This window comes from Thermobia domestica, chromosome 1 (genome assembly GCF_964235325.1).
Source record: "Thermobia domestica chromosome 1, izTheDome1.hap1.1, whole genome shotgun sequence".
NCBI classification, from domain to species: Eukaryota; Metazoa; Arthropoda; class Insecta; order Zygentoma; family Lepismatidae; genus Thermobia; species Thermobia domestica.
This window is the reverse complement of record NC_137454.1, coordinates 250,480,722-250,493,963: the sequence shown is the minus strand read 5'-3', so window position 1 is coordinate 250,493,963 and position 13,242 is coordinate 250,480,722. Positions and strand designations below refer to the sequence as shown.

The 13,242-nt window shown below is 35.5% G+C and overlaps 1 protein-coding gene across 10 annotated transcripts in view; it reads left to right on the top strand.

The window, feature by feature from the left end:
- Positions 1-13,242, top strand: part of PDZ-GEF (PDZ domain-containing guanine nucleotide exchange factor) — an 835,430-nt gene that overhangs the window by 777,314 nt on the left and 44,874 nt on the right. For all 10 annotated transcript variants that reach the window (XM_081771896.1, XM_081771905.1, XM_081771953.1 and 7 more), the window contains 4 exons: positions 2,488-2,712; positions 6,733-6,888; positions 9,416-9,555; positions 11,088-11,310. In XM_081771896.1, the coding sequence (XP_081628022.1) occupies positions 2,488-2,712; positions 6,733-6,888; positions 9,416-9,555; positions 11,088-11,310 (744 nt within the window). The remainder of the gene's footprint in view (positions 1-2,487; positions 2,713-6,732; positions 6,889-9,415; positions 9,556-11,087; positions 11,311-13,242) is intronic.

The following is a 13,242-nucleotide window of genomic DNA, read 5'->3' as shown; positions in this document are numbered from 1 at the left end:
ACTTAAGTGAATAGTGAGAGATGAGTAGAAAATGTTCAGTTTTCTGAGCAACACATGCAACTGATCGATAAATTATTGCCCCTTATAATTACAACATTATTCTTTTATTGTTGCTAATTTAATTGACTTCTACGTATTCCCCCCGTAAATCCATCCCTCAGAAGTATAATTATAATTCGATTTCATAAGTATTTATAAGTTGTTTTGATGTCAAACCACATAAGAAAACATTTCGTATTTCATGTATTTTCATTTTTACAGACTACACATGCACATATCTAGTTTCCCGTAGTTTCCACATTTACTTTTCTCACCCGCTGTATTGGTGTTATATTAGTTAATCATAGCCAAATCAGCTTATTAACTGAACTCCTCCAAACATTCTGAATACTAAAAAGTACAGAGTTAATACCTTCTTTAGTACATAGTTAATACAGCACTAATCGCGTGACTAACACTTGATTAATGAAATTATTGGAATACCGCTCACTATCTACTGTCACCTTGATAGGATCATAATAAAGAGCGTAGTGAGAGTATATTTCAGTATCAGTGTCACCTCAATTAGTGGAGTGAATTGTAGAGCATAAAGTTTTGGGCTTCCAGGGAAAAAAAATGTTTGAAAACTGTACGCGATGATTCACACTTACCCATATCATTTTGTTCAGCTCATCGAGATCTATCGATTGTTTTATGTTTCATTTTTGGACTTTTTTCCTGTTAAATGCTAATAATATTGTAGAATTTGTGTATTAATGATGTTATTTCACTACTCTGATTAGATCTCTTCTGTTCATCCATAACTTCTGAGAGCGAGCGAAATTACAACAAAATAACCTAATTCTTATGTTACCGTAATGTTATTAATGGGAGATATAATTGAGTAAATGGTATATCATTTCGGCTTGTGGATGATTCTAAGAGTCTCCATCATACAGTACCAGCAACCTGATCTCAGTGTTGGGTTACTTGCAAAGTGTTGACACCAGAGCCGCACTCACGGGTGGTCATCGAAATCTAGAACCCTCAGATTCGTAATTCTTTTAAAATAATATACTTGTGCTTTGTCTGCACCAAGGGTGCAATCACAGGATCCACCTGGTCCGGAACCCCCTCTAATCGTAGAAGCTCAACAGACCTTTGTGCAGTGCACTTTCCTAATAAAACTATACTTGTTTTAACATTCCATCTTACACCACATCTGCATTCTTTCTTTTCTTATAAAGAAATTTAGTTGGTTCTATCTTTCTTTGTGTGAGAATATAAGTGTAAGTGCTTAAAAATTGCTTTTTAGAATAACAACAGTTTAATACTACATAGACATAATGTCTTGTAAATCATCTTTGCAGCCTGTTAAATCCGGGCTTTGCACAGGCCTAAACCAGGACAGTTCTTGATTTACATTGACATGTCCCTTTAGAAACACTAAAATAAGATATATCGTAGGGAAATCTGTCCGTATTCGGAAGTAGAAGTATTACACATTTCAACTTTTTAACAAGTGTTATTTTATATATACCTCCTAAACAATGCGTATTCGAAGTTCTTGAAGCTGAAAAAGGATATAGGCTGTTATATTAAAGGGATTCTACAACTTAAATTGGGATCCAAACTACTCGAGTTTGTATCAGAGGCTAGCTTCCATATCAGGAATCGAAGCCGGGATCACCGTAACAGAAAGCATGCATATTAGTCACATGGTCACAGAGATGCATTTTGTATTTAACAGGAGCATAGATTCACATTTAAATGATGGCATAATCTGAATGTCCGATTATCTGTTGATATATTTGACTTCGTAGAGATAATATTTTCATATTTGTGCAAAATAATGTTTAACTATTTTCAGTGGCATTCTTTTTTTCTCTCTCAGGGAATACGAGTATGTAACTTACACAAGAAATATTAGAATTGGACTGTATCTACAGTTTCATAGAAATACGAACAAATTTAAACAGATAGAAAATTAGAGGTTTGCCCTCTTAACAGGTTTTCTAGAAATGAAGGTATTAATTTTTGGTCTCGTAATTTGTAAATTGAAAAAATATTAAACCAAATTTCACTTGGAAAAGATTCAGTTTTACTGTGAAATATTAAAAATAAATGACTTCGTGGCTAAAATTGTAACGCGTTATGCTTGTTTCTACAAACGAATAACATAAATTAGTTGACATATTCTGTATGGTATGTAATGTTTTAGCTTTCCGCTGTGTTAAAAGTACGTTATAACGGGGAAAATAACTTAAGCGGCTTCTGAAGGAAAGTTAATCCGTACTACAAACTTTTCACATGATGCTAGTTCCATGTATCTGTAATTTCTCTCTCCTCTTGGAATAAAAACAAAAGTGCAGCAAAAAAGTAAACTGTTATTTTTTCTACCATTGGCATTGACTTTCCATTAGACTGAAATCGGTATTTGACAGGTTCTACTGAATAATTCGTTGAGTGTGCTTGTATTGAGTGACTTTTTTTTTTTTTTTTTTTCAGTATCCTGGCGATTTGCCGCCCGTGCACAGCGTACTTTCTCGGACGGAGCTCTACCTCAAATCCAACCGCAGCTCTCATAGCAGCGACACTAGTTCGGCCTACAGCGGCTCCGACACCATGCAAAGCGTCCAGAGTTCGTTGGATGCCGATGAGGTGGATCTTTCGGGGCTGGTTGAATCTATCGTAGATTCTGACGAAGAAGAAGACCTCGCAGAAAGCATCGATGTACGTATACCTATTAATATTTTGTTGTTAAGTGTATATTACTTGTGTAAATGTGTTAAGAGTTGTGATTTGAATTTTACATAAGTTGGCATCCTAAGAAGCTCATGACGTCTAATGAAATTTTCTTTCTTACTTGTTTTACGTGGAAGATAGGGTAATATAGTTTGAAACGTAATCCTAATATAATTTCGTAGTATTTAGTGTTCTTCAAAAAAGAAAACCATTTTATCTTAAAATTGTAACATTCTAAAAATCTTGAATAAAGGATAAAGTACCATGATGATCAACTAAATTGGTAATGTAGCAGAAAAGTTAAGAAAAATTAGCAGTCAGTCTGAAATTTCCTGTGAGTATGTGGAATGTATGTTCTCACTTTATTAATGTGTATATAATGCTCGTAACGTTCTTTTCGACGCTTCAATCATTACTACTTACGGACCAAATGTAGATTTAGAACAAGATATTTTTGCTAAATTTGCTATAAAATTTACCCTCGAAAAATGGAGAGTTCCTTAGTTGGTAATCAAGCAAGCAATGTAAATCTGTAATACAATTTAATGAAACTGCAGAATTAGTTTCATATGCGAACATTGTTTTATGTATACAGTAGATTAATTTTAGACTCAACAAGCTTTCCCAAATAATTCTTCGTTAACAAATTTCTTTTCACAGAGTACAAATTGATCGGAAATAAAAACTTACACACACATAGAATATATATATAATATTTCACTTTCATCATACTATATTTTTCCTCTCTCGTTGATATATTTTTAAAAAGTCATTTCCGTCAGTTTAGTAATTCAGTTTTGATATCCATCCCGCATCCATTACTGTCAATATTCATTCATTTCAAGTAGATTAGTTTCCATGGTAACGAGAATTTTTAAAAATTCCCCAAATTAATTCTCGTTCTGGAAGGAAGGAACGGAAAATCTATAATCTACTTCTTTTATGTTATTATGCATCATTCCATATGTAGTCGAAACTGTCTAGAATTTTCAATTCTGAGTCTTTTAATATTTGTTTTCATATGCAGAGTGATTCTTGTGTACTTACAATTCCAAACTAATCTCTCCAAAACAAGAGATTCACTACTGAACTAAGCCTGGTTTATATTCATTGCTTTTTTCGTAATTATATCAATATTTCTTAGAAATGTCAGTGTATGCAGATCCAAGAACACAGTTTTTCCGTTTTTATTTTCTCAGGTTACTCAATATGAATATGTCATTATTGTCATTTTCGTGAATTGCATGTGTGTCATTTCACATGTGAATTGTCTTTCCTTCTTTTACTTTCCACCATAGATTTCATTATATCCCTTAGAACACAAGAACTAACAAGTTCTTTTCGGTTATCTCCAATATTGTTCTTGTTTCCTCTATTTTGTGTATTACTACTTCATTAATTTTCGTCTCAGCTAGTATTCTGTGCTCTTTCCCTGTATTCATCCACATTTGTAATACTTCTAGTAATTCTTCACCGCTTTTGTGTACTCTAAACACTAGTAAGCACAAAATATAAATTTCGTGAGCTAAAAGTTGAGTATAGTTGTGATTCCTTACACTATTGCAATTGATTCAACTCTGATAGTGCTTTCAGTTTCAAAAGGATCGTATTTTCATTAAGTTCAGAAGTGAATTATTAAAATTGAATTTAGGTTCATTTTGTTCATTATTTATATATCACTGTTCACGAAAATTATTTTGCTTTTATTTGCATTATTAAAGAACAGTGAAAAATTCTCTCCTCGAAATGATATAACGTCAAGTTGAGAAAATTGAATGGTTGAAAGGGAGAGCAATAAGCAACAGTTGGGAAGAGAAATAAAGGTGGAAGAAAAGTAAGGAAACGAAGAAGGTTATGATTTATGCAAGATGTTAGGGCAAATAATGCTCAAATCGAAAGGGAAACTAGAATGAATGTATCCGATTTGCTGCGAGTTCTAGTTTACTTCTTCATTATTTTGGTGAAAAGTCGTTTGAATGTAAGAAAATATTGAGGAAAGCACTTGCCTAAGCCATTGAAGTCGGAAACTTTCTTTGTAAGTCCAAGTAAGTGACCATATGTGGTTGTGTGTAAACTGAGTTTTGTTGTCTTTACGAGGAACTTTCAGGTCTAATTCCCCATACTTGACCTTTATTATTACGTCGCACAGTGGTCGAAATAGCAAAGAAAGCTGGACAAAACCCCCAAAATGAACTCTACGAATCACTGGAACGAATGTCTATAATCTTTTAATAGGGGAATGTCCACTCTATGTAGAACAGATTTGTTTTTCATCCTGGCATCACTCGTTCATGAGAACATCTGTCGCAAGTAGATAATTGCGCATTCTTGTAAAAATGCTTTTCGTGTGTGGTAGTATAACTGACCTGTTACTCGTATGTTGATAGTTAAGAAATGATAAATATTAGTATTGTTGATCAGATCTATAGCAATCCTTTAAGGCCAAGAGCAGTGCCTCTGAGGCATTTCGTATGCGCACTGGGGGCATTTTTACAACACTATATTCAAAATCAATGCTTTGCTGTATATTTATAGACTTTTAAAATTTTCCTAACAAGTCCAAGGTTTCAGGTTTTCTGTGGTCTCTGAATTAATGATTTTTGTTAGAATTAGCTTCTGCTACTTGGCAAACGAAGCGAGCTTCAGTTAGTCTGGGCGTGCACTCAATGCTCACAGAGACTGACTGCTAGTCACGTTGTGTCATGTCATCTTGCCATCTAGACAAGTCTTCGCGCACATTGTAAATCGCTGGAGGATTTAGTATACCCATAGCTCCTCTCCCAATATTGTAAATCGCTGGAGGATTTACTATACCCATAGCTCCTCTCGCAATATAGATGCTAAGTGAGAAAACTCCGCAGACATCGTGACAGACTTCCGCAGGTATCGTGAGAAAAGGTGCCAGAAGAACTCTAGGAAAGATGTAAACCCAGACTTTTTTTGGGGGGCATCGTCTAACCCGATAATTTCATCGTTCAGACCCAGTATGCCTCAAATCATAATAATATGCCGAACGAAATGTTACAACTTTTAAATAACCATTGCCAATGTATGGGCACCGGAGATTTTTTGAAAGTGATTAATTTCACAAACGAATTTTGTGACTTTTATTGTACTTGATTGGACAACTTCCACTGTTTCGCTTTGAAATATGTATGTTGCTAGATAGTTTCGTTTCTGTAAACATTTCTTACACGGACTGATTAAATTCATTATTCATGTTTATATGTAATTTTTCGTTACTGTGCAAAAACATGTTTATTTTGTTTATAATGAGGTCTTTACTCTGTAATTTTAATAAAAAATAACATTACCACAAATTATATATATATATATATATATATATATATATAAAATATAACGACCCAAGATGGTATTTGTAAACCTGGTTTTGAAAATGTCAACTTTTTCGCCACCTACATAGACAACCCACATGATTGGCCTTAAACGGTAAAATATTATTCACATTACAGCAGAATAATCGAAAACAGCCTAATATCGACAGAAACGCGCTTTCAATACACCCGCAAATAGTTTCGCCGCATTTTCTCGTCATTCCGACCACTGTGCTTCGTCGTCGTCCTACTCCATGTGACGTAAACCCGAAGAATTAAGAGGGAACAAAATATATGGTCAATCATCTTTTCTTGTACAAAGGCCGTTCTCTCAGAGCTGTGGTCGGGCAATTTAGTGCTCAGTGAACATTCCCCACTCCCAATAATCGCATTTGTTTGATTTATTTCCGTTTATGAATAAGAATATATGATTATTAAAAATAAAATTCGTAACCAGAGTTTTTGGATAAGACTGTACCTTGGATGAGGCCAGAGCTGGCGCTTTTCTCATTTGTTGTCCTACGATGAACATTAAGCTAAAAAGGAAAAGGAAAATTGATAAAGAGGTTGTTTCATTTTATAAATTATCAGCTGATATTTGTAGTATAATATTGTCATACGTGTACTTTTTTTTTTTTTTTTTTTTTTTTTTAATGATTTATTGTTTTTGCAGAGTCTTACAGTGAGAGATACGGTAAGAGAATGCCTGGAGAAGGATCCTGCGGACCGAACTGACGATGACGTAGAAACTCTCTTAGAATTCACGCAGCATCTCAAGGCCTTCACCAATATGACACTTGCTGTGCGACGTGCTCTTTGCAGTGTGATGGTAAGTTTTCCAAATTATAGAAACATGAAGGGATGCTGACTCTCCCTAATGAATGAAAGGGTAGTGTACGCAATTTGTTACACACTAGAAGATTAATATTACATAGAATGTTCTATATACGTGGAATCACTTGTAGCTTCATAAAATATTCTTGAAATATATCTTTTTTTCATTTTTAACGCACACACTAGTCGATATTGACATTGTACTAACAGTCAGTTCATGATGGTAGAACCAGTCTTCTGACAGGTGTTCCTAATTCTGACTGACTACTTTACAGTTTAGGCACTTGCCTGCCAGGATATAAAAAGATTGAATTCCTCAGTCACTTAAAGAGCTAAATTCGTTATGAATGATAACAAGGATGGACTTCGATTTCCTCTCACTTGGTCTCTATCTACTGTAAGGAATTCACCATTATCCCACGCTTCTGGGAAAACTTGTACATTCTATTTTACTATATCCTTTTCCAAATGGAAAATCGAATCCCTGTATCATTTAATATATTGAAAATTAGGCACATTCGACCTGGACACTTATTTACTCAGAACAGCGGGCGCGCATTTATCTGTTGGGGACACGGTGGCTTAGTGATAGAGCACTCATCTCTAGTGCGAGAGGTTCCTGGTTCGATCCCAGGCCAGCGTTAGTTTATAGTAGACAACATCGTGCCCGTGGATTTTCTCTGAAGCTTCTCCCATGTTCTCATTCCATGAGTTTCTTTCATAATCATTCACTTCCATGCGTCTTCCTTGATTTACAGGGCATAAACATGGGGCGTAAAACTTTAAAATATTTAGCACTACTCTTAAAACACACTTTTGCTTGAGCATGAAAAAGAGAAAACAAGCGTTTCTAACGAATGTAATGATATATAAATAATAATAATAATAATAAAAACTGTATGAAACATGGTTCGGAAACCAAATACAAATAACCTTATAGTAATTTTATACTTGAAAAAGTGAACGTTAAATAAAGAAATATGGTAGGAAGACAGGTTTTTATTTCTCTTTGGAGTCGGAAAAATTCTGCGTTCTGATACTTTATGTAATTCTCTTCTGCTCCGTCATGAACAACTTCTCGGAATTCCGTTCTCCCTCAACGTATAACTTCACGAAGTTTGTTTCAGCTTTCAACTTATCTGTGAGTTTTAAACTGACCCGCTGATAGCGATAAGATTTTTTTTTCCTTTATTGAAAGATATGTGAGGTTTCCGGAAGACGTCAGTAAGTGTAGTCTTCCTTTCATACAAAGACATCTGTTTGTAGTAGGAAGAGATGTGCGATACAAGGCATCGAGAAACCGTGCCGTGTTTCTCAAGGAAGTGCGTTGTTTCATACTGCTGGACACTGCTAATTGCAAAGCGCGACTGAAAAGACTTTCCACTAACGTACTGAGAGTGCAATGAACAAAAAAGTTATCACACATTGACAGGCTGAGACAAAATGTATTGTTTCCCGGATACCCTAAGTTAATAAATGTTACATTGTAAAAATAAATAAAAGAAATAAAATGGATGTCATATAGAAGATCTGTTGAAATAAAACAATCATTAAACTTAAGGCGTAATATTCTAGTCTTTTGCTTGTGTTTGACTTCTAGCCGATTCTTTCTAGGTTCTATTTTTTTTCTTTTTTTTAAATTAAAGGATAAAAGAAACTACAGTTACAAATTGTAAAAAATGTTAGATTTATACACAAGAATAGTCTCGCTGAATATACCTACTGACAGGCACGTACGCAGGAATTTATTTCGGGGAAAAGGTAATTAAATTCAATTGTAAAATCACCCCCAAAATTAGACTAAATTTACAGAAGAGTCGGGATTTCGCGGGGGGAAGCACGATCCATCCTGCATACGTTTTTGCCTACTGATAATCCAGCAGAATGCTACCGTGAAAGCATGGCATTAGACAATGCTACACTTTGGGTAATACTTAACGCAATCAATGAGGAAACTAGATGTGAGATACGATAAATAACTAATATATTTCGTTATTCACTGGATCAATTCATTGTCTTGACCAGTAAGTATAGAATGAGCAGCTGCGATTCTAGAAATAACATATACATAGTGAGAGCTGTTTAGAAGTAAACAATTACCTGCGAAAAATCCCAGGTCCTGTCCTAAGCCATGCACGCTTTTAATGGACAACATCGTGTCCGTGGATTTTTTTTTTTTTTTTTCAGTTTCGTTTCTCTTTATTTGTGCCGGTTCCGTAATCGTCATATATTTGCATAATCTACAGAATATAGACTCCTTACGTTATTGAACACCTCCGAGTTCTCTCATCTGTTTTTGCGCTTTATTTCCTCATTTTCATCATTTAGTCCCATCTTTTCTCTCTGATCTTTAGCTTACAAATAATAACCACAAAGTGTTTACCTAATTTAATATAATTTCACAAGTTATATTACAATGTATTTAAGGAATTACTTGTGAATGAACGGAGGTAATTTACGAAGTAAAAACCTTCTTTTGTGTTCATAATAAATTAATTTCTGTTGTTGTTTGACATTTGTAGGTGTTTGCAGTAGTAGAGAAGGCAGGAACTATAGTAATGAATGATGAGGAAGAATTGGATTCATGGAGCGTTCTCATCAATGGACATGTCGAGGTGGAGCTACCAAATGGCGAAACCCAACAACTGCATTTGGGTGACAGGTAAAGTTTCAAACATTGACGTACTTTAATCTTGTTTTCCGTCTTTCGTTCTTGACGACACTTCCTTAGTTACCATTCTCAGCATCCGGCTAAAACGGAAAGTAATACACCGAGAGGGAAAAATCATTATTATGGTTTAAAGTTTATGAATCAATTGTGCAATAAGTTTCTCGTTTTGTTCCTGAAACTGTTTAATATTGAATATGTTATTAATTTCTTGTAAGCATAATTGGTGTTACTATTAACCGCTATTCTTGTGTTTATTGCAAATCGCAATATCGCAAATAAATTAATTTGTTTTATATCGTAAGTTGCTTCTTAATGTAGGACTAACATATAAGGGGTCGAGAGAAAACTAGTTACAACATTTAAACCAGTTTACAGCTATAAATTTCAGTAGTTTGTACGAAACCCACAAGTTTTAATTAAGGCTGTAGAAAGGGGGGTGAGGGAATTGAAACTGACATTGAATGTTTTAACAATACTCATTGCTTCCTAGAAGGGTATATGTCCAAAGAAAGTACGAGGGCGCATCATGGACCATAGGAGGATGGGCGCGCCTATTTATAGTATTAACACAACCACATGACCATGACCGTATAATAATTATTACAATACACGTATTTTCACATACACAGTACTCATAAATCTTGAAATTTGTGTGCATATGTTTTATAAAACCTGATACAGCGAATTATCATTTACTATATAGATAATATGGTGTCTATTGCATTAATGTACTGTATAATAAATAAAGCATCTATGTATAGCGTACGGAAACTTTACCTTATGCTGTGATTTTACTTTGCGTTATATATTTCGAGAACTTTACCAGTTGGTAATACCTTTAAAAAACTATAGTGCACAAATATATAGTCAGATAAAAAGTAGTAGCATCACTATTCTCTCGTCAGAGGGCTAAGTCTCAACACTTGGAAGAGTTCCGTAGTTGATAAGGGAATGTGAGGCAATGGAATGTGACGAGTGGTAATGACTGTCTGTTATTAGTCAAAAACAACAGTACTGTAAAATACTGTTTAGGGGAAAAGTGGAAGCCCATAACAGTGTTTCGGAAAGACGAGGAATGTGCGTGGAACAAGGTTGAAATGACACGTGGGAGCAATGCACAACAATAGGGACTTTGTGATGACTTTTTCGCCAGAGTGAAGGAACCACTTCACAAGAAGGACTACGATAAAAAAAGATATCACCCGTGTTGTATTTCTGTCCCTGCGGGACAACCAGAAAGATTGATGCGCTGATAGTGTGTGATCCCTCCACACATGTGACAGAAAGTAATAGAGATGGGGGGCGATGGCATTGAAGGAATGTAATAGGCGTTCTTCCGTGCATAAAGCTAGATACAAATTATAACAATTCTGCCATTACTTTTTATCCATCCCATGTATATATATGTAGGCTTATTGTTATTTTTAAAAGTTATCGAATAAGTTATTATTATGTATAGCATATTACGAATATCGACTACTAACCGATTAGACTGTTATATTGATTGAATATTTTACTTTCAGTTTTGGTATTACGCCAACAATGGAAAAGCTTTATCACAAAGGTGTGATGCGGACCAAATGTGATGATTGTCAGTTTGTGTGTATAACACAAACGGATTATTATCGTATCTTACACCAAGGTGAAGAAAATACTCGTCGTCACGAAGAAAACGGACAAGTTGTCTTAGTCACTGAACAGAGGATATTAGACGGTGGTTCTCGTCGAGGACATATAGTAATCAGAGTAAGTATTGCCCATTAGTATACTTAATAATAGATTAGCACACCAGAACGTGAGAAGAAGACAATATTTGTACTATTGAGATACTAAGATATGGTCTTCAGTGGCTTAGGTAAAGGTCCGAATTTGACAAACTCGCACTTCAGAATAGCTTTCACCGAGTATATTTTACAGCCAACGCCCAAGCCACGCTGGAATATTGCTTCTTGAGAGATCAACGAAAGCGGTCAGTGCTGGTTTCTAAGTCAGAAGAATGTTGGGTAACCATTTGTATTCACTGGAAAGTGTTGGCACTCTGGTGTTTACCCAGTGTCGTGAACACAAATGGGGAGGTATTTGAAAGAAAGAAGTAGCGAATTGAGGTTTATAAAGGGGAGCCGATGTGCTGACCACACAGCACCCCAAAAGCATGAATGCTGTAAGTCGGCTGGTGGTCCCTGGGCCAGTGCTTAAAGTGATATCAGATGAGGTGACGGTATGGAGCAAATATAACACGTTAGAGCAGTAATTTAGACAGAACCCTAAAGAGCATCTCTACTCCTGACATTTTGCACCATTTTTGATGTGAAGAATCTATAGAAAGAGAGTGAGTACTAATGTAGTAAATGTTTTACACCTCATCATCAGCCGAACAGAAGTAAATATTTATTAAATGATTTTAATCTTCTAAGATTTTGTTTGAGCATATCAGTGATCTAAACGACGAACACGAATGGTACGTATAATTAAACATAGCATTTATAAAGATAACCAAGAAAATTATGTCGCTTTTTGTGAAGGTCTGTGTTTAATTGGACCTCGCACCGTGAGTTGAATGCTAATGAAGATAAGGCGAAGGTCAGTTGTTGGTGTGGGTATATCAACATACTATCTGATTGTGGCAGTTCAGTTACACAGTGAACTTGCGTAAGGACACAGTGAACATGGGTCCTCCACAGAGCGTCTTAACGGCGTGTATGCTGTACGAGTTCAAACTGAATTAGACAAATATCTTCTTCACTTCACGGCCCATCAATGTCCACCGCGATGAAATCCATTGCCTTCCAGAACGTTGGCAGAAAGTCGTCGATGCCGATGAGGAATATTTTTGGCCTTACGTGACATATCGATATTCGTGGAAAAGTGGTAGTTGAGAAAGCAACAGAACTTTTTATACAATAGCATAGTGATCCAACGTGGCCTTTAAGGCTTTGTAGTCACTCTCGTCTCGTCCCTCCAATCTCAGTTTCATTTTGAAAAGCTTCTTCTGGCCTCGTATCGTCTCGTGATCAACACTAATTTTCTTATAGTTGTAAACACAAAAGTCCAGACAATGTGAAAAAAAAAAAAAACAAAAAAACTGAATAAAAAAAGAAGTCCTGTCAATGTAAGGGGTGGATCCAGGTTAAACATTTTAGGCAGGCGGTACGGTAGTTAGATTTTTTGAAAGGGAGGGGGTTGGAATTGCTCAAACAAATGTTGAAAAAAATCAGGAGCACAAAATTTGCCATTGAATAGGACGATAGGGAACTGTTATTTCTTTCGAAGCAGCAGCAACGAAATCTTTGATAGTATAAACATATTTGTTGACTCAACACTAACGCCATACTTATTTCTATTTCTATGTGTAAAATGTGCCTTTTTCCTAGACGCAATACCGTTTTAATCACTTATTTTTACCGGTATGCCATACCGGCCGATTTTCTAAGTTTCGGATGCATAACCGGCTCATACCGGCTCACTTTAAGCACTGCCCTGGGCTCCCGAGATTGTTCTTGTCCCAGGAGTTTTAGTTTTTAAGTATATTCTACGGTTTTTATTTTTTAACCGCTCACCGAAGTTAGATTTTATGTTAGTCCTGTTTTTAATCTTGCTGTCGCGCGGTAGTGGTATTAGGAATAGTAGCGGGAAAAGGAACACAACTGTAGGAGGCTAAAAAGAAGGAAGAAACTAATT